Genomic DNA, 21550 nt, shown 5'->3' on the forward strand with positions numbered 1-21550 from the left:
CGACGAGGCGTCTAGGACCACCGTAGGCACGGTCCACAGCTACTGCTAGTTGTTGTGGATAGGATCAGGGGTCTGCAATCCGCTAGGTACCAACCTCTCCGGTTTTCTGGGTTTACCTTGTTTTTTCCTCCTCGGTGACTCATTCATAACACTCCTCCCTCGCCTATAGCCATCAGCACTTCTCTGCACCCTCTTCCCTCACCTATAGCCATCAGCACTACTACTCTGCACCTCCTCCCTCACCTATAGCCATCAGCACTACTACTACTCACCCTCCTCCCTCAGCTATAGCCATCAGCACTACCTCTCTGCACCCTCCTCCTTCACCTATAGCCATCAGCACTACTACTCTGCACCTCCTCCCTCACCTATAGGCATCAGCACTACCTTTCTGCACCCTCCTCCTTCACCTATAGCCATCAGCACCACTACTCTGCACCCTCCTCACTCACCTATAGCCATCAGCACTACTACTCTGCACCTTCTCCCTCACCTATAGCCATCAGCACTACTACTCTGCACCCTCCTCCCTCACCTATAGCCATCAGCACTTCTCTGCACCCTCCTCCCTCACCTACAGCTATCAGCACTACTACTCTGCACCCTTCTACCTCATCTATAGCCATCAGCACTACTACTCTGCACCTCCTCCCTCACCTATAGCCATCAGTACTACTACTCTCATCCTCCTCCCTCACCAAAGCCATCAGCACTACTAATCTGCACCCTCTTCCCTTACCTATAGCCATCAGCACTTCTCTGCACCCTCCTCCCTCACCTACAGCTATCAGCACTACTACTCTGCACCCTTCTCCCTCATCTATAGCCATCAGCACTACTACTCTGCACCTCCACCCTCACCTATAGCCATCAGTACTACTACTCTCACCCTCCTCCCTCACCAAAGCCATCAGCACTACTAATCTGCACCCTCTTCCCTTACCTATAGCCATCAGCACTTCTCTGCACCCTCCTCCCTCACCTATAGCTATCAGCACTACTACTCTGTACCCTCCTCCCTTACCTACAGCCATCAGCACTACTACTCTGCACCTCCTCCCTCACCTACAGCCATCAGCACTACTACTCTCACCCTCCTCCCTCACCTATAGCCATCAGCACTACCTCTCTGCACCCTCCTCCCTCACCTATAGCCATCAGCACTAGTACTCTGCACCCTCCTCCCTCACCTATAGCCATCAGTACTACTACTCTGCACCTCCTCCCTCACCTATAGCCATCAGCACTACCTCTCTGCGCCCACCTCCCTCACCTATAGCATCAGCACTACTACTCTGCACCCTCCTCCCTCACCTATAGCCATCAGCACTATTACTCTGCTCCTCCTTCCTCATCTATAGCCATCAGTACTACTACTCTGCACCCTCCTCCCTCACCTATAGCCATCAACACTTCTACTCTGCACCCTCCTCCCTCACCTATAGCCATCAGCACTACTACTCTGCACCTCCTCCCTCACTTATAGCCATCAGTACTACTACTCTCACCCTCCTCCCTCACCTAAAGCCATCAGCACTACTAATCTGCACCCTCTTCCCTCACCTATAGCCATCAGCACTTCTCTGCACCCTCCTCCCTCACCTATAGCCATCAGCACTACTACTCTACACCCTCCTCCCTCACCTATAACCATCAGCACTACTACTCTGCACCTCCTCCCTCGCCTATAGCCATCAGCACTTCTCTGCACCCTCCTCCCTCACCTATAGCCATCAGCACTACTACTCTGCACCTCCTCCCTCACCTATAGCCATCAGCACTACTACTACTCACCCTCCTCCCTCAGCTATAGCCATCAGCACTACCTCTCTGCACCCTCCTCCTTCACCTATAGCCATCAGCACTACTACTCTGCACCTCCTCCCTCACCTATAGCCATCAGCACTACCTTTCTGCACCCTCCTCCTTCACCTATAGCCATCAGCACTACTACTCTGCACTCTCCTCACTCACCTATAGCCATCAGCACTACTACTCTGCACCTCCTCCCTCACCTATAGCCATCAGCACTACTACTCTGCACCCTCCTCCCTCACCTATAGCCATCAGCACTTCTCTGCACCCTCCTCCCTCACCTACAGCTATCAGCACTACTACTCTGCACCCTTCTCCCTCATCTATAGCCATCAGCACTACTACTCTGCACCTCCTCCCTCACCTATAGCCATCAGTACTACTACTCTCACCCTCCTCCCTCACCAAAGCCATCACTACTAATCTGCACCCTCTTCCCTTACCTATAGCCATCAGCACTTCTCTGCACCCTCCTCCCTCACCTATAGCTATCAGCACTACTACTCTGTACCCTCCTCCCTTACCTACAGCCATCAGCACTACTACTCTGCACCTCCTCCCTCACCTACAGCCATCAGCACTACTACTCTCACCCTCCTCCCTCACCTATAGCCATCAGCACTACCTCTCTGCGCCCTCCTCCCTCACCTATAGCCATCAGCACTAGTACTCTGCACCCTCCTCCCTCACCTATAGCCATCAGCACTACTACTCTGCACCTCCTCCCTCACCTATAGCCATCAGCACTACCTCTCTGCTCCCTCCTCCCTCACCTATAGCATCAGCACTACTACTCTGTACCCTCCTCCCTCACCTATAGCCATCAGCACTATTACTCTGCTCCTCCTTCCTCATCTATAGCCATCAGTACTACTACTCTGCACCCTCCTCCCTCACCTATAGCCATCAGCACTTCTACTTTGCACCCTCCTCCCTCACCTATAGCCATCAGCACTACTACTCTGCACCTCCTCCCTCACTTATAGCCATCAGTACTACTACTCTCACCCTCCTCCCTCACCTAAAGCCATCAGCACTACTAATCTGCACCCTCTTCCCTCACCTATAGCCATCAGCACTTCTCTGCACCCTCCTCCCTCACCTATAGCCATCAGCACTACTACTCTACACCCTCCTCCCTCACCTATAGCCATCAGCACTACTACTCTGCACCTCCTCCCTCACCTATAGCCATCAGCACTACTCTCACCCTCCTCCCTCACCTATAGCCATCAGCACTACCTCTCTGCGCCCTCCTCCCTCACCTATAGCCATCAGCACTACTACTCTGAACCTCCTCCCTCACCTATAGCCATCAGCACTACCTCTCTGCGCCCTCCTCCCTCACCAATAGCCATCAGCACTACTACTCTGCATCCTCCTCCCTCACCTATAGCCATCAGCACTATTACTATGCACCTCCTTCCTCATCTATAGCCATCAGCACTACTACTCTGCACCCTCCTCCCTCACCTATAGCCATCAGCACTTCTACTCTGCACCCTCCTCCCTCACCTATAGCCATCAGCACTACTACTCTGCACCTCCTTCCTCACCTATAGCCATCAGCACTACTACTCTGCACCCTCCTCCTTCACCTATAGCCATCAGCACTACTACTCTGCACCCTCCTCCTTCACCTATAGCCATCAGCACTACCACTCTGCACCCTCCTCCCTCACCTATAGCCATCAGCACTACTACTCTGCACCCTCCTCCCTAACCTATAGCCATCAGCACTACTATTCTGCACCTCCTCCCTCTCCTATAGTCATCAGCACTACCACTCTGCACCCTCCTCCCTCACCTATAGCCATCAGCACTACTACTCTGCACCTCCTCCCTCACCTATAGCCATCAGCACTACTACTCTGCACCTCCTCCCTCACCTATAGCCATCAGCACTACCTCTCTGCGCCCTACTCCTTCACCTATATCCATCAGCACTACCTCTCTGCACCCTCCTCCCTCACCTATAGCCATCAGCACTACAACTCTGCACCTCCTTCCTCACCTATAGCCATCAGCACTACTACTCTGCGTCCCCCTCCCTCACCTATAGCCATCAGCACTACTACTCTGCACCTCCTCCCTCACCTATAGCCATCAGCACTACCTCTCTGCGCCCTCCTCCTTCACCTATAGCCATCAGCACTACCTCTCTGCTACCTCCTCCCTCACCTAAAGCCACCAGCACTACAACTCTGCACCTCCTCCCTCACCTATAGCCATCAGCACTACTACTCTGCACCCTCCTCCCTCACCTATAGCCATCAGCACTACTACTCTGCACCTCCTTCCTCACCTATAGCCATCAGCACTACTACTCTGCGTCCCCCTCCCTCACCTATAGCCATCAGCACTACTACTCTGCAGCCTCCTCCCTCACCTATAGCCATCAGCACTACTACTCTGCACCTCCTCCCTCACCTATAGCCATCAGCACTACTCTGCACCCTCCTCCCTCTCCTATAGCCATCAGCACTACTCTGCACCTCCTTCCTCATCTATAGCCATCAGCACTTCTCTGCACCCTCCTCCCTCACCTATAGCCATCAGCACTACTACTCTGCACCCTCCTCCCTCACCTATAGCCATCAGCACTACTAATCTGCACCTCCTTCCTCATCTATAGCCATCAGCACCACTCTGCACCCTCCTCCCTCACCTATAGCCATCAGCACTACTCTGCACCCTCCTCCCTCACCTATAGCCATCAGAACTACTACTCTGCACCCTCCTCCCTCACCTATACCTATAGCCATCAGCACTACTCTGCACCCTCCTCCCTCACCTATAGCCATCAGCACTACTACTCTGCACCCTCCTCCCTCACCTATAGCCATCAGCACTACTACTCTGCACCTCCTTCCTCATCTATAGCCATCAGCACTTCTCTGCACCCTCCTCCCTCACCTATAGCCATAAGCACTACTACTCTGTACCTCCTTCCTCATCTATAGCCATCAGCACTACTCTGCACCCTCTTCCCTCACCTATAGCCATCAGCACTACTCTGCACCCTCCTCCCTCACCTATAGCCATCACTACTCTGCACCCTCCTCCCTCACCTATAGCCATCAGCACTACTACTCTGCACCCTCCTCCCTCACCTATAGCCATCAGCACTACTACTCTGCACCCTCCTCCCTCACCTATAGCCATCAGCACTAGTACTCTGCACCCTCCTCCTTCACCTATAGCCATCAGCACTACTACTCTGCAGCCTCCTCCCTCACCTATAGCCATCAGCACTACTACTCTGCACCTCCTCCCTCACGTATAGCCATCAGCACTACTACTCTGCACCTCCTCCCTCACCTATAGCCATCAGCACTACTCTGCACCTCCTCCCTCACCTATAGCCATCAGCACTACTACTCTGCACCTCCTCCCTCACCTATAGCCATCAGCACTACTACTCTGCACCTCCTCCCTCACGTATAGCCATCAGCACTACTACTCTGCGTCCCCCTCCCTCACCTATAGCCATCAGCACTACTCTGCACCTCCTCTCTCACCTATAGCCATCAGCACTACTACTCTGCACCTCCTCCCTCACCTATAGCCATCAGCACTACTACTCTGCACCTCCTCCCTCACGTATAGCCATCAGCACTACTACTCTGCACCCTCCTCCCTCACCTATAGCCATCAGCACTACCTCTCTGCGCCCTCATCCCTCACCTATAGCCATCAGCACTACTACTCTGCACCCTCCTCCCTCACCTATAGCCATCAGCACTACTACTCTGCACCCTCCTCCCTCACCTATAGCCATCAGCACTACTACTCTGCACCCTCCTCCCTCACCTATAGCCATCAGCACTACTACTCTGCACCCTCCTCCCTCACCTATAGCCATCAGCACTACTACTCTGCACCCCCCTCCCTCACCTATAGCCATCAGCACTACTACTCTGCACCTCCTCCCTCACGTATAGCCATCAGCACTACTACTCTGCGTCCCCCTCCCTCACCTATAGCCATCAGCACTACTCTGCACCTCCTCTCTCACCTATAGCCATCAGCACTACTACTCTGCACCTCCTCCCTCACCTATAGCCATCAGCACTACTACTCTGCACCTCCTCCCTCACCTATAGCCATCAGCACTACTACTCTGCACCCTCCTCCCTCACCTATAGCCATCAGCACTACCTCTCTGCGCCCTCATCCCTCACCTATAGCCATCAGCACTACTACTCTGCACCCTCCTCCCTCACCTATAGCCATCAGCACTACTACTCTGCACCCTCCTCCCTCACCTATAGCCATCAGCACTACTACTCTGCACCCTCCTCCCTCACCTATAGCCATCAGCACTACTACTCTGCACCCTCCTCCCTCACCTATAGCCATCAGCACTACTACTCTGCACCCCCCTCCCTCACCTATAGCCATCAGCACTACCTCTCCGTACCCTCCTCCACCACCACTAGAGGGCACCACCATTACAGTGGATGGCACGCTCGGTAGTAGTCGGGCTCGGTAGCGCCACCTCTCTGACAGGCGGAGCCACACAGCTGACGTGCGTCACTCTCCGGGAACACCAAGCTATGGGCGGGATTACACTGCCGTCTTTCCCAGCAATTCCCTCCTTCACTTTCAAGTCACGTGGTTGCTATGGGCGGGGAATAGAGTCAGCTGAGTCGCGGCCATTTTGTGTTTCTGTGTCCGGTGACAGGAGAGTCCGGTGCGGCCGATCCCGTGCACGGACATGGCGCTCCGTATGGTGAAGGGAAGTATTGACCGCATGTTCGACAAGAACCTGCAGGATCTGGTCAGGGGAATCCGCAATCACAAAGAGGATGAGGTGAGGCGCTGCACGGGGCAGCGGTGGTGGGGGGCTCCAGGACTGGGGCGTGAGCGGGGGGCGACAGCAGGGCTGCCTCTCACCTGGCCCAGAGCGCGTCACTGCCTGGTGCCATGGGGGAGACATGGCTAGTGGCGGCTGCTGGTGTGTGATGTGGCATCCTGTATGCAGCGGAATGAATGGTCTCCCTCAGGCTGTGGTCACACTGGGCATCTGTCACATGCTGGGCCTGACAGCGTCTCATCGGCTGCCCGGCCTCTTCCTGCACAAGATGCGGCTTTTCTGGTGATTGGTGTGGAATCTGCAGTGCATTGTCAACTGTTGGTGTGAACACAGCCCAACTGTGAGGAGGCTGGTGGGCCGGGGTCTCACTGCCCCTGTACTGTGTAGGCAGAGGCCAGAGTGTCTGCTGTCTGCCCGCTCGGTGCCCTGCGGTTCTGCGCTCCGCAGTCTGCCCGCTCGGTGCCCTGCGGTTCTGCGCTCCGCAGTCTGCCCGCTCGGTGCCTGGAGGTTCTGCGCGCCGCAGTCTGCCCGCTCGGTGCCTGGAGGTTCTGGGCTCCGCAGTCTGCCCGCTCGGTGCCTGGAGGTTCTGGGCTCCGCAGTCTGCCCGCTCGGTGCCTGGAGGTTCTGGGCTCCGCAGTCTGCCCGCTCGGTGCCTGGAGGTTCTGGGCTCCGCAGTCTGCCCGCTCGGTGCCTGGAGGTTCTGGGCTCCGCAGTCTGCCCGCTCGGTGCCTGGAGGTTCTGGGCTCCGCAGTCTGCCCGCTCGGCGCCCGGCGGTTCTGGGCTCCGCAGTCTGCCCGCTCGGCGCCCGGCGGTTCTGGGCTCCGCAGTCTGCCCGCTCGGCGGTTCTGGGCTCCGCAGTCTGCCCGCTCGGCGGTTCTGGGCTCCGCAGTCTGCCCGCTCGGCGGTTCTGGGCTCCGCAGTCTGCCCGCTCGGCGGTTCTGGGCTCCGCAGTCTGCCCGCTCGGCGGTTCTGGGCTCCGCAGTCTGCCCGCTCGGCGCCCGGCGGTTCTGGGCTCCGCAGTCTGCCCGCTCGGCGCCCGGCGGTTCTGGGCTCCGCAGTCTGCCCGCTCGGCGCCCGGCGGTTCTGGGCTCCGCAGTCTGCCCGCTCGGCGCCCGGCGGTTCTGGGCTCCGCAGTCTGCCCGCTCGGCGCCCGGCGGTTCTGGGCTCCGCAGTCTGCCCGCTCGGCGCCCGGCGGTTCTGGGCTCCGCAGTCTGCCCGCTCGGCGCCCGGCGGTTCTGGGCTCCGCAGTCTGCCCGCTCGGCGCCCGGCGGTTCTGGGCTCCGCAGTCTGCCCGCTCGGCGCCCGGCGGTTCTGGGCTCCGCAGTCTGCCCGCTCGGCGCCCGGCGGTTCTGGGCTCCGCAGTCTGCCCGCTCGGCGCCCGGCGGTTCTGGGCTCCGCAGTCTGCCCGCTCGGCGCCCGGAGGTTCTGGGCTCCGCAGTCTGCCCGCTCGGTGCCCGGAGGTTCTGGGCTCCGCAGTCTGCCCGCTCGGTGCCTGGAGGTTCTGGGCTCCGCAGTCTGCCCGCTCGGTGCCTGGAGGTTCTGGGCTCCGCAGTCTGCCCGCTCGGTGCCTGGAGGTTCTGGGCTCCGCAGTCTGCCCGCTCGGTGCCTGGAGGTTCTGGGCTCCGCAGTCTGCCCGCTCGGTGCCTGGAGGTTCTGGGCTCCGCAGTCTGCCCGCTCGGTGCCTGGAGGTTCTGGGCTCCGCAGTCTGCCCGCTCGGTGCCTGGAGGTTCTGGGCTCCGCAGTCTGCCCGCTCGGTGCCCGGAGGTTCTGGGCTCCGCAGTCTGCCCGCTCGGTGCCCGGAGGTTCTGGGCTCCGCAGTCTGCCCGCTCGGTGCCCGGAGGTTCTGGGCTCCGCAGTCTGCCCGCTCGGCGCCCGGAGGTTCTGGGCTCCGCAGTCTGCCCGCTCGGCGCCCGGAGGTTCTGGGCTCCGCAGTCTGCCCGCTCGGCGCCCGGAGGTTCTGGGCTCCGCAGTCTGCCCGCTCGGCGCCCGGAGGTTCTGGGCTCCGCAGTCTGCCCGCTCGGCGCCCGGAGGTTCTGGGCTCCGCAGTCTGCCCGCTCGGCGCCCGGAGGTTCTGGGCTCCGCAGTCTGCCCGCTCGGCGCCCGGAGGTTCTGGGCTCCGCAGTCTGCCCGCTCGGCGCCCGGAGGTTCTGGGCTCCGCAGTCTGCCCGCTCGGCGCCCGGAGGTTCTGGGCTCCGCAGTCTGCCCGCTCGGCGCCCGGCGGTTCTGGGCTCCGCAGTCTGCCCGCTCGGCGCCCGGCGGTTCTGGGCTCCGCAGTCTGCCCGCTCGGCGCCCGGCGGTTCTGGGCTCCGCAGTCTGCCCGCTCGGCGCCCGGCGGTTCTGGGCTCCGCAGTCTGCCCGCTCGGCGCCCGGCGGTTCTGGGCTCCGCAGTCTGCCCGCTCGGCGCCCGGCGGTTCTGGGCTCCGCAGTCTGCCCGCTCGGCGCCCGGCGGTTCTGGGCTCCGCAGTCTGCCCGCTCGGCGCCCGGCGGTTCTGGGCTCCGCAGTCTGCCCGCTCGGCGCCCGGCGGTTCTGGGCTCCGCAGTCTGCCCGCTCGGCGCCCGGCGGTTCTGCGCTCCGCAGTCTGCCCGCTCGGCGCCTGGCGGTTCTGCTCTCGGTATACTGCGTGATGTGCTACAGAATTCGCTGCCTTTCTTGTCAGTTCTTCAGAAGAAACATTAACAAGTTTCACTAGGGAAATCCACAGAGGTGTACGAAGCCCGCTTCCTGGTAAAACGCATGGTTTTTATAATTTTTTTTTTTTCGTCTGTGTGGACAATAGTGATGAGCGAGTATACTCGTTGCTCGGGTTTTCCCAAGCATGCTCGGGTGTCCTCCGAGTATTTTGGCGTGCTCAGAGATTTAGTTTTCGTCGTCTCAGCTGCGTGATTTGTGACTTGTAGACAGGCTGAATACATGTGGGAATTTCCTAACAAACAGGCATTCCTCACATGTATTCAAGCTGTCTAGCAGTCGCAAATCATGCAGCTGCATCGACAGAAACTAAATCTCCAAGCACGCCAAAATACTCACTAATGGACAATTATTGCTAGGAGTGTGCTATATTGCAGTGTAATACAGTAGAAGTGACTTGAGTCCTCTGACTGCGACAAGGTAGTAGAGAAAATTTCTACCAGGTCCAATATTTTTGGGTCTAGCTTGCAGGTTGTAGCACTCTGAGAATATGTCCCCACTCACTCGTGTTGCACTGCGATGTAATGTTTGGGCGATTGATCAAAGTCACTGCATAGCTATACCCTTCTTAAGCAACAAAATCAACAGATGGCCCCCTGTATAGAAAGAGTTAAAATTGTGAGCTGTCTCTGGTGAGGTCTAGGTTTTGCCAGCTGGCTATCTTCCTAGCTGCCGCACAGCTGGTGGGCTGCTCCTGGCTAGCTTCCTAGCTGCCGCACAGCTGGTGGGCTGCTCCTGGCTAGCTTCCTAGCTGCCGCACAGCTGGTGGGCTGCTCCTGGCTAGCTTCCTAGCTGCCGCACAGCTGGTGGGCTGCTTCCTGGCTAGCTTCCTAGCTGCCGCACAGCTGGTGGGCTGCTTCCTGGCTAGCTTCCTAGCTGCCGCACAGCTGGTGGGCTGCTCCTGGCTAGCTTCCTAGCTGCCGCACAGCTGGTGGGCTGCTCCTGGCTAGCTTCCCAGCTGCCGCACAGCTGGTGGGCTGCTCCTGGCTAGCTTCCCAGCTGCCGCACAGCTGGTGGGCTGCTCCTGGCTAGCTTCCCAGCTGCCGCACAGCTGGTGGGCTGCTCCTGGCTAGCTTCCCAGCTGCCGCACAGCTGGTGGGCTGCTCCTGGCTAGCTTCCCAGCTGCCGCACAGCTGGTGGGCTGCTCCTGGCTAGCTTCCCAGCTGCCGCACAGCTGGTGGGCTGCTCCTGGCTAGCTTCCCAGCTGCCGCACAGCTGGTGGGCTGCTCCTGGCTAGTGGCTTCACTTTTTCTTTTTTACTTTCTTAGCTTTCCATACTGCCTACTAAAGCGCTATTCTCTGTGACCAAATCCCTCTCTGTACTGTGCGGATCTTCCTCTGTGATTGGTCAGTATCTAACAATACATTTGCCATAGTGGCTACTGATAGTGGTAAATGTGGACCTGATGAAGATTGCCTGCTGGTTTCAATATAAAAGACCTTGATGATCAGTTTTAGTCTGAAGCCTGAACCCTGATATAGAGCAGGCTGCCATGGTCGTGTGTGACCACACAGCCTCACTGGTGGACGGTGGAAGGCGATTAATTTCATGTGATCTGCTATAAATCTGTTGTCAAGTTTGCAGCTGAACCCCAAGGTTTGGCTCGGCTTTACTTCTACACGTTTCTTCGTGCCTTCCTCCACATTTGCATTTCTGGTACATTGGGACATATGCTAAGGCCTTGCGCAAACATCTGTGTAACTGAGCCAGTGTGCACGGACGCTTCACGTGCCATATTCTGTTCTCCTTGTGAATCCGAGGAGAGGCCGACCAGTGCAGGGTGCGACTTGTGACGTTTTCGCTAGGTGGGACATTAGCCCTTACGTAGTAACAAGCAGGTTACGTCTGAAAGGATTGCAGCGTCTGAATGGAAACAGATGGAAGCGTTGTCTGAAACGCTAAACTTTATATATTTTAAAGCATTGCATAGATGTTTTCTAAGTGAAAAAAAATTATCTCCCCTGTATCGGATCCCCAACTGGTCACTCCGGTGGTCTGCGCTGTATCCAGAATTCCTGTGCCGTCCACATGTGGCATTGGGACAGCTGAAGTCTGCGATTGGCTGCAGTGGTCAGGTGACTAGAAGAATCCATCATTGTATGTTCTATTCACCTGTAGTGAATCATAGGCTTCTGCGCTACTGTCCACATCTGACCAGCGGAGACATTGATTGCAGCGACACCACAGACCTATGGATCTGCGGAGGTTATAGGCTTCTATGCCTCGGTTTTATTTTTTTTTTTTCATTAATGTTTTTTAAGGCATTGAAGTATTAATGTTACAATTACTTAAATACAATGTATATTAGAAAATTGCAAAACCTGTTAGTGCGAGTTTCCTCACAGACTGCACAGCACTTCTGTCCATACAACGGCTGCTGATAGAGGGGCCGCATCTGACCATCAGCCTCCTCCCGATTGTCATACGTATCACATGGGAAAGCTGCTTTTCTATTGGAGGCTGATGGGCAGGTCTGGTCACATGCTCCTCCACCAGCAGCCATTGTATGGACAGGATAGCTGTGCAGTCTGTGGCGAAACCAGCACTAACCACAAAAAGTGAGCAACCCCTTTAAGCTTTTTTGTGAAAAACTGAAAAAGGTGTTGTCTAAGGCTGGGTTCACATTTGCGGTTGTGTCTGCAGCGTTTCTGACGCATACATCCGCATGCGTTGTTTTTCTATCTTTAACGTTGTGGACGCAGGTACATGCGTTTGTATGCGTTCGACCGCGTTTGCTTACGCAAGCGTTGTTTCGGCTTGTGCAGCGGGGCGCAGCTAACACAACATGTTGCAACTTGCCGCCTCCAAACGCCTGCGGACGCTTGCGGAAGTAATGTGTCTAAACAGCGCATTACAGTCTATGGGAACACATGCGTACGCTTTGCGTTTGCATGCGCAAGAATTTACATAAGACGCGCCCTTTGGGCGTGGCTTGTGTACATTCAAAAATTAGCCGGGAAAATGGCACTTGCCAATCGTCCGCAAACGCCTTCATGCGTTTGTATGCGTTTTTGCATGCGTTTGTGGTTGCGGACGATACGCTGCGTACTTAACTGCAAATGTGAACGTAGCCTAACACAGAAACAGATTTATTTTAAGGCAGTGATTGTTTGAAAGCATAGGAGACATAGTTGCCTTCCAGTGCCCCTGCTGATTAAGCGCTGGCTGCTTTAGGGGTCTGCACCGGCTCTGGAGGTATTCAGATGTCACGACCAATGATAGTCTGAAGCGGTCCTGTGACTTCCAAGCCAGGCAGATATCACTTCCCGTGAGCACTAGAAGGCAAGAATGTCTCCGTTTATTTTAGTAGAACCAAATACCAGCAATTTGTAAGGTACACAGAAGAGTGACTGTATTAACCCCTTAATGACGGAGACACAGAAACAAAACACAGTATAGCAAACGTGCATAAATACTCTGTTGTAAAATATATGTAACAGTAAGCAGCAAGTGCTAGTAAAAGATGTTACCAAAACCAGGGTATTTTGTTGATAAGTTTTTTTTTTTTTTTGCAAAAAAATGTACACTAAGCCACTCCGCCACGTCAAGGCATACCCTTCTCGGAGCAGTCCTATCTAATATATTTAAAACCTTAACATGTGAATAATACCTTCATGAGCAGGGTTCAGAAAAAAAAAAAGGTATCAACAAAATACCCTGGGTTTGTTAACATCTTTTACTAGCACTTGCTGCTTACAGTTACATATATTTTACAACAGAGTATTTATGCACGTTTGCTATACTGTGTTTTGTTTCTGTCTTAGTTCTTGGTGGTGTGAACAGGGTCTTATTGACCTGTTCATTTTTTGTGCATGTGTCATGTGTTCTGAATCCCTTAATGACGGAGCCAAATTTTTTAAATCTTACCAGTGTCACTTTATAAAACTCTTTGGATTAAAATTCCTGGACTTAAGTGCGCTGCCAGACAAATTATCACATCCAAATCAGGTAGATGAATTAGCCTTTTAATTCCCAACGCGTTTCGAAGTCCATGGTACTTCTTCCTCAGGGGATGATATCCCCTGAGGAAGAAGTATTATGGACTTCGAAACGCGTTGGGAATTAAAAGGCTAATTCATCTACCTGATTTGGATCTGATAATTTGTCTGGCAGCGCACTTAAGTCCAAGAATTTTAATCCAAAGAGTTTTACGTGGCGATCACTGTGTGTGGACCGTTGGACGTGCAGCAGGCTGACATATTGATTTTACATGCTTAACTCTCTCCTAGAAAGGGTGAGTATATTTCTTTAACATTCTGCATAAGTTACTCGGATAAGACCCTATTGCGCTCTTGTTTTACCTATAGTTTGAACAATATAAGTGTCACTTTATGTGATAATAACTCTGGAACGCTTTGACAAATTCCAGTGATTTTGAGATTTTTTTTTTACGTGACACATTATTGTTTATGATAATGGCAAATTAAGGTTGTTAAGGAATTAAAGGGAATCTGTCACCCCTTTTTTCGAATATGAGGTGCTGGCACCGTCATCAGGGTCTTATCTACAGCATTCTATAATGCTATAGATAAGCCCCCGATGTAACCTGAAAGAGAAGAAAAAAGAGTTAGATTATACTCACCCCGGCGTCCGGTCCGATCGGTGTCGCAGTCCGGTCCGGCGCCTCCCGTCTTCATATGATGTCGTCCTCTTCTTTCCTTCCTGTCATGGCTCCTGCACATGCGCACTGCTCTGCCCTGTTGAAGGCAGAGCGGAGTCCTGCAGTGCGCGGGCAGCTCGTATTCGAAAAAAAGGGTGACAGATTCCCTTTAATACAAAGTGACATGACAGGAATGAAAAAGTTGATTTTTACCACCTAAATGTCGCTGACTTTTGAACAGGTTGGTGTATCCGGCAGACTCAAAGGCCGCTATTTGCTCGTGAATTGCGATGGCAAACATCAGGACCACACAATCATGATCTCGGGGTTCTGATGGGGATAAAGAGGGAGCAGCCACACTCTTATAACCATTTATATGATAGTCATTATTGACAGCAACATCTAAGGGGTTAAATGGATATGGACAGTGGCAACACAGATTGTGGCTGATGCAGCAAGTTGTCAGCTATAGTGGACAGTTGACAGTTGCTGGATTGTCACCTGTATGGGGATGAGATTCTCTTATCTCAGGTCAGTTAAGACGTTTTGACGGTCATTAAGGGGTTAAATAAGCTCTATTTTAGCCCATTAATATTTGAAAAGTGGGACTAATAACGGTAGATGCACCAGATTCATCAAAGAACCAGATAGAAAGGAGATGCAGTTACAACCAAATAGACAAAGGTATCGTAAAAGAAATAAATGTTAATTGAAATATTTTAATCCAGGACATACAGTTTAGCCAAAAAGATGGATGGCATCACACTCCAGCAAAGGCTATAGCTATATGCATAAAAGACACAGTACGTATAACCTCTAATATTCCAAAATAGTACTAAATAAATGCTCAAATGGCCCTGAAAGCAATGTAATAACAGTAAGTATTAACCATGGGCACTCAAGATAATGACTCAAACAAGTGAAGTTTCATATAGCAGCATAGTAAAGATGAGGTAGGAAATAGTAAATGCAAGTAGAAATATTGTTACCCTGCTATAAGCGGATGCCAGAGGACCAAACTGTGTGTCCCATTTTTAATTATTTTTAAAATCTTATAAAGCTGAATGTGTGTGTGTATAGGGCTGTGGAGTCGGAGTCGTTGCTCATTTTGGTTGAGTCGGTATAAAATGGACCGACTCCGACTCCTAAAATATATAATAAATTGGGTACAGTAGTTCAATGCAGAATGTGCTGAATATTTTTTCATAGGAATTTGGGAAAGTTATGGAATCTATAATAATGCCCTAAGCAGCTTCCGGTTGTAACGGGTGACGTCACCACACACCTCTTTCCATGTTAACCCTCAACACACACTCCTCTCACCTTTCACCATCTCCACTCACTCTTTCACTCCACATACGACCCCTTCTCTCACTCCGTCTCTCATACTCACGCCGTCATCGCCGCTGATCCACGATCCCCGACATCTTCTTCCGCCGGCGCCATCCTGGATCCAGACGTCCTCCAGGCCGGCGACATGTTCTTGTGGCGACGCCATTTTGGATCGGCGAAATCCTGCGATAGTCAAGATGGCGTCGCCGCAAGAACATGTCGCCGGCGTGGATGCCGTCGGGATCCAAAATGGCGTCGGCGAAATCTCGCGAGATTTTGCCGACGCCATTTTGGATCCCGACGGCATCCACGCCGGCGACATATTCCTGCGGCGATGCTATTTTGGATCGGAGAAATCCCGCGATACTCAAGATGGCGTCGCCGTAAGAACATGTCGCTGGTGAGGACGACGTTGGGATCCAAAATGGCGTCGGCGAAAACTCGCGAGATTTCGCCGACGCCATTTTGGATCCCGACGTCCACGCCGGCGACATGTTCTTCCGGCGACGCCATCTTTAGTATCGCGGGATTTCACGATACTCAAGATGGCGTCGCCGCAAGAACATGACGCCGGCGTGGACAACGTCTGGATCCAGGATGGCGCCGGCGGAAGATGTCGGGGATCGTGGAGCAGCGGCGATGACGGCGTGAGTATGAGAGACGGAGTGAGAGAAGGGGTCGTATGTGGAGTGAAAGAGTGAGTGGAGATGGTGAAAGGTGAGAGGAGTGTGTGTGTTGAGGGTTAACATGGCAAGAGGTGTGATGCTATCGCATCCTCCCAATGCGATAGCATCGGGCCATAATCTAGTGTCTTATAAATGGCTGTTCTATTCCTGATCTAAGGCTACAATCACACACAGCGTTTTTGCTGCGTTTTTTGAGGATACGTTTTTTAGCTGCAAAAGCAGATCAGCTTTTTAAAAAACCGCATCACCTGAAAGGTTTTTGAGCGCATAGATAATGTTTTCAATAGAGCAGATTTCTAATCTGCTTTTGCTATCTATCCATCCAGGTGTTTCTCTGGAAAGAGAAAGTATTAGAAAATTAGTCATTGAAGAAGTCCTTAACCAAAAGGAAGATCTTAAAAAAGACTCTCAAAAGACGCTTCATGTTTCTTAAAATGGATGCCTGCACACGTCACAGAGTGAACTATTTTGCCATCAATGTTCGATATGTTTGTGACAAAGAAATTGTTACCAACACGCTGGCAGTAAAAGTTACTAAAGCTCCTCACAGCAGCCAGTTTCTCCAGGCCTTAGTGGAAAAAGTTCTCAAAAAAGAACAGGTTCTTGCTGTTGTAACGGACAATGCTTCAAACCCGATAAGTACAATTAAACTGATGAATGAGAGTAATGAACAACAGCTAGAGGAACAACAGAGTAACTGAGGAACAAACAGATATTACTACAGAAGAACAGCAAAGTTATACTGTAGAAATAGATGATCTTGTTGAAGCTGCTTCAAAACACTTTCCTATTCATCACATGCGCTGTGTTGTGCACACGCTGCAGCTGGCAATAAGAGATAGTCTGCAAGAGGGACATGCTGGAAATCTGATTGGAAAAGTGAGGACATTGGTTATTGCCGCCAGAACACCTAAAATTGATTCCATCTTGAAGAGACGTGCTGGGAAAGGGGCACAGACACAGATTGCAGGGGGAGCCCAGTATCACACAGGATAGGATACACGGCTGAGCAGTCAGTAACACATGATAGGATTAGGTACACGGCTCAGCAGTCAGTATCACACAGGATAGGATTAAGTACACGGCTCAGCAGTCAGTATCACACAGGATAGGATTAGATACACGGCTCAGCAGTCAGTATCACAGGAGAGGATTAGATACACTGCTCAGCAGTCAGTATCACACAGCATAGGATTAGATACACGGCTCAGCAGTCAGTATCACACAGGATAGGATTAGATACACGGCTCAGCAGTCAGTATCACACAGGATAGGATTAGATACACGGCTCAGCAGTCAGTATCACACAGGATAGGATTAGATACACGGCTCGGCAGTCAGTATCACACAGGATAGGGTTAGATACACGGCTCAGAAACAGGATGTGCCAAAGGAGAGGACATTTTCATTCCAAGAATTCTACTCATTCCATCTGATTTGTTTTTTGATTTTAAACGCCTCCAGTTTCCAGTTCAACTGCTATTTGCAATGTCCATTAACAATGCTCGGGGACAGTCCTTGAAAATAGTAGGGATCGATTTGCAATCTCCATGCTTTTCTCATGGTCAGCTTTACGTGGTCTGTTCAAGAGTTGGAACTGCCAAAAATCTGTTCATCTTTGCACCGAAAGGAAAAACCAAAAATGTTTATCAAAAGGCTCTTGTATGAGTTGAAAATAAAATACTATCAATACTTGGGTAATCGTTTAGTTAATTTGTGTTGCAAATCTGTAGTGTTGAATATATGATGTGAAATGTTTTTATATGCAATATAATCATTATAATTTGTTATAACTAATCACAGTTGGTTACTATGCCCAGGCAACGCCGGGCTCTTCAGCTAGTCTAATATATAAAGCTGAATGTGTGTATGTCCGGGATTGGCATCTGCACCGTCGCAGCTACAGCCACAAAATTTTGCACAGTCACACATCTGGACCCCGAGAGCGTCATAGGCTATGTTGTGAGGCGAAATTTTAACCCCGCGTGTTCCAATTCACCAAACAATTTTTGCCTATTATTCTTATCATTTCTATGGTGTTAGCATCCTTCTGTAAAGCTGGAAATAACACAATTTATTACCGTGCCAACACAGACCACCCTCTGACAGACTGCAGGGGGAGCCCAGTATCACACAGGATAGGATTAGATACACGGCTCAGCAGTCAGTATCACACAGGATAGGATTAGATACACAGCTCAGCAGTCAGTATCACACAGGAGAGGATTAGACACATGGCTCAGCAGTCAGTATCACACAGGATAGGATTAGGCACACAGCTCAGCAGTCAGTATCACACAGGAGAGGATTAGACACATGGCTCAGCAGTCAGTATCACACAGGAGAGTATTAGATACACGGCTCAGCAGTCAGTATCACACAGGATAGGATTAGATACGCAGCTCAGCACACAGTATCACACAGGATAGGATTAGATACACAGCTCAGCAGTCAGTATCACACAGGATAGAATTAGATACACGGCTCAGCAGTCAGTATCACACAGGATAGGATTAGATACAAGGCTCAGCAGTCACTATCACACAGGATAGGGCTAGATACACAGATACACATGTTGTGTATCTAAAGGCTCTTGAATGAGTTGAAAATAAAATACTATCAATACTTGGGTAATCGTTTAGTTAATTTGTGTTGCAAATCTGTAGTGTTGAATATATGATGTGAAATGTTTTTATGTGCAATATAATCATTATAATTTGTTATCACTAACCACAGTTGGTTACTATGCCCGGGCTCTTCAGCTAGTATTTGAATAAAGATAATTTCTTTTACCATACCTCACTCTGCTGCATGCAGACTCCTGCAATCACAATACTAGACAGTGAAAAACCAGTATCCACACAAAAAAATAAAAATAAAAAACCTGATGTCTATATAAGCCCTAAAAGAGTGCACTGCACGGATCAAAGGGATCTTTTCTTAATCCACTGTTCTTAAATGACTTGTTGGGGTACTTAAACGAACCCCACAAAACACATCTGGAAGTAGCTACATGGGATGCAGTTCTGGTGCAGCCTTCACATCCCATCCGAGCTGTCGTCTTCTGCATGGACGGAATGTGAAGGCTGCCGCTGATTACTGGGTCGCTGTCGCACCCAGATCCCAGTAAAAATATGTCCGGTTTTACACCATCTGACCCCCAGCATTAGACGATTCAGTCAGGCAGTGCGCACTTCATATGTGCTCAGAATGATCAGTAATACATCTTTCACTATGTGTAGGCTGCCAGTGTTCTCAGAAGCACATGTCCTGTTTACACAGATTGATATGCTGCTGAGAATGATCTTTTTAAGCAATATCTTTTCACCTGATGAATGAGTAATTTGTTAGCTTGTCAGATACCTACCTGATCATTGGGAAACAGGCGTTCAATCTGCCAGTGTAAACTTAAGGTACTGTCACACTTAGGCCTCTTTCACACATCAGTTTTTTGCCATCAGGCGCGATCCGGCTTTTTTTTTGTAAAACCGGATCCGGCGAAATGCAATGCCGGATCCAGTTTTTCCCCATTGACTTGCATTAGCGCCGGATCGCATTGCGTTTCATCCGTTTTTTGCCGGATCCGGCTACTTGACCCATTCCGGCGTCTGGAAAAAACGGCTACTGTAACGTTTTTTGTCTCCGGCGAAAAAGCCGCAAGCGCCGGATCCGACGCTTCCGGCTTTTTGCCACAATGAAAGTCTATGGGCGCCGGAATGTGCCGGATCCAGAAAAAGACGGATCCAGCCACCGGATCCGTTTTTTTAAGTCTGCGCATGCTCAGATCCAATTGGCCAGCACCCAGGAAACAGATATAACCTGCTAGACGGATCCAGCAGAAAAACGGATCCGTTTCTACAGTTCTCCAAAATTTATGCCGGATCCGTTTTTTCTAAAAATAGCCGGATCCTGCCTGACGGCAAAAAACTGATGTGTGAAAGTAGCCTTAGCGATGTACCAGTGATATGACGCGGTCAGGATCGCTGGTACATCGCTAAGTGGTCGCTAGTGAGCTGCCACACAGGCAGATCTCACTAGCGACATCGCTGGGGATGGGGGTCGCTACTTACCTGTCACACCAGGTGATCCTGCGTCCTCCTGCCTGGCTTCACGCATCACTCGTCGTCACAGCAGGAAGCTGACGACGAGAAACAGTCCTGGACGTTCTCGCGCGATCAGCGATAACCAGCGGGGGAGCCGGTTGTAGGTAAGTATCAGACATAGCGATATCGCTAGCAATATCGCTGCAACGTCACAGGTTATAGTGATATTGCTAGCGATATCTTAGTGTTACAGTACCTTTACACTAACTTTTTTAAAGTGGGGGAAAAACTTTATTTTATTTCGCCTGGTTCATAAAGGCCTGTGTTGTTCACATCGGTCTTGAGCTGTGCTGGACTCAGACGCTCCTGATTCATGAAGAGGCACTGAGCGTATTCATGAATCAGGAGTGTGCCTCAACAGAGATTCTACTCCAGTCCTTGCTGGAGTAAGGTTAATGGTGTAGCGAATGCTCCTGTTCTGCCAACTTTGCCACATCTGGGCAAAATGTCAAGTTGCATAATTTTTGCACAGCCTTGAATTGCACCAAAACGAAGCAAAAAAGCTTTGAAAATTTGCAGAAAAGCCTTGAATTGGGCTCAATGTCTTTAAAATGGAAACGCAGAATAAAATATTTGTGAAAAGAAGCAGAATATGCTAATATGAATAGTGTAAAGCTGGAGTCTCACATAACGACTTACCAGCGATCCTGACAACGATATCAACGTGTCAGGATCGCTGGTAAGTCGCTATGTGATCGCTGGTGAGCTGCCAAACAGACAGCTTCACCAGAAATCAGCACAGCGATGCTGAGCGCCCGGCATAGCTGTGTTCGTTAGCGCTGATGCCATATCCCTGTAAAAAAAAAATAGAATTAAAATAAATATTGTTATTCTCACCTTCCGATGTCCCGCGTAGCCATCCTGCCTCTCTCCACGCTCCGGTCCCAGTAATCCTTTGCGAGAATGACCACGAGAATGTCACGGTCTTGCGGCAGCGCGACGTCTCGCGGTCATTCGCAGGTAAAGTGACCTGCGGTTTGACACCTGGACAATGGAACAGGTGCCAAACCGCTGTGGAACCCGCAGAAAGAATTGACATGCTGCGGTTTGTAAACCGCAGCAAAACCGCGTGGAAAAAAATCGCGGCGTGGGCACAGAGGTTTTGAAAACCCATAGGATAACATGGTACTGTACCATGTCTGCAGAACTGCTGTGGATCCGCAGGGCCAAAAACGCTGCGGAACCGCAGCAGAATCCGCCTCGTGTGCACATACCCGAACCGTTCTGCGGTTTTAAAAATAACTAAGAACAGAATACTCAGGAGCAGCGGAAATGAAATTAGTGCAAAACTGGTCGCTTTTAAGCTGGTAACTGTTTTTAAAGCCCTTATTTGCATATATACCCTAAGGACCTGTGCAGGCTTGGACTGACCCACAGTAGAGCAGGAGAATCCTCTGGTGGGCCCCTGTGCAAGAATGGGCCACCACCCTCTTACATGAGCAGGACTTGGTACAATATGCTTGAATTACTATGTACAGACAAAAGGCGGCATCTTATTCATGTAA

The 21550-nt window shown here is 51.4% G+C and overlaps 1 protein-coding gene across 2 annotated transcripts in view; it reads left to right on the forward strand.

Moving 5' to 3' along the window:
* The first annotated feature begins 6421 nt into the window (after nucleotides 1-6421).
* The window catches only part of AP3D1 (adaptor related protein complex 3 subunit delta 1), a 135332-nt gene continuing 120203 nt past the window's right edge, over nucleotides 6422-21550 (forward strand). The window contains exon 1 of one of the 2 annotated variants that reach the window (XM_073546053.1): nucleotides 6422-6631. In XM_073546053.1, coding sequence (XP_073402154.1) covers nucleotides 6536-6631 — 96 coding nt within the window. In that variant the 5' untranslated portion in view covers nucleotides 6422-6535. The remainder of the gene's footprint in view (nucleotides 6632-21550) is intronic. The other variant, XM_073546044.1, reaches the window with a different exon arrangement.

The sequence above is a fragment of the Dendrobates tinctorius genome, unplaced genomic scaffold (assembly GCF_039654945.1).
Source record: "Dendrobates tinctorius isolate UK_male_01 unplaced genomic scaffold, ASM3965494v1 ptg000011l, whole genome shotgun sequence".
Lineage (NCBI taxonomy): Eukaryota > Metazoa > Chordata > Amphibia > Anura > Dendrobatidae > Dendrobates > Dendrobates tinctorius.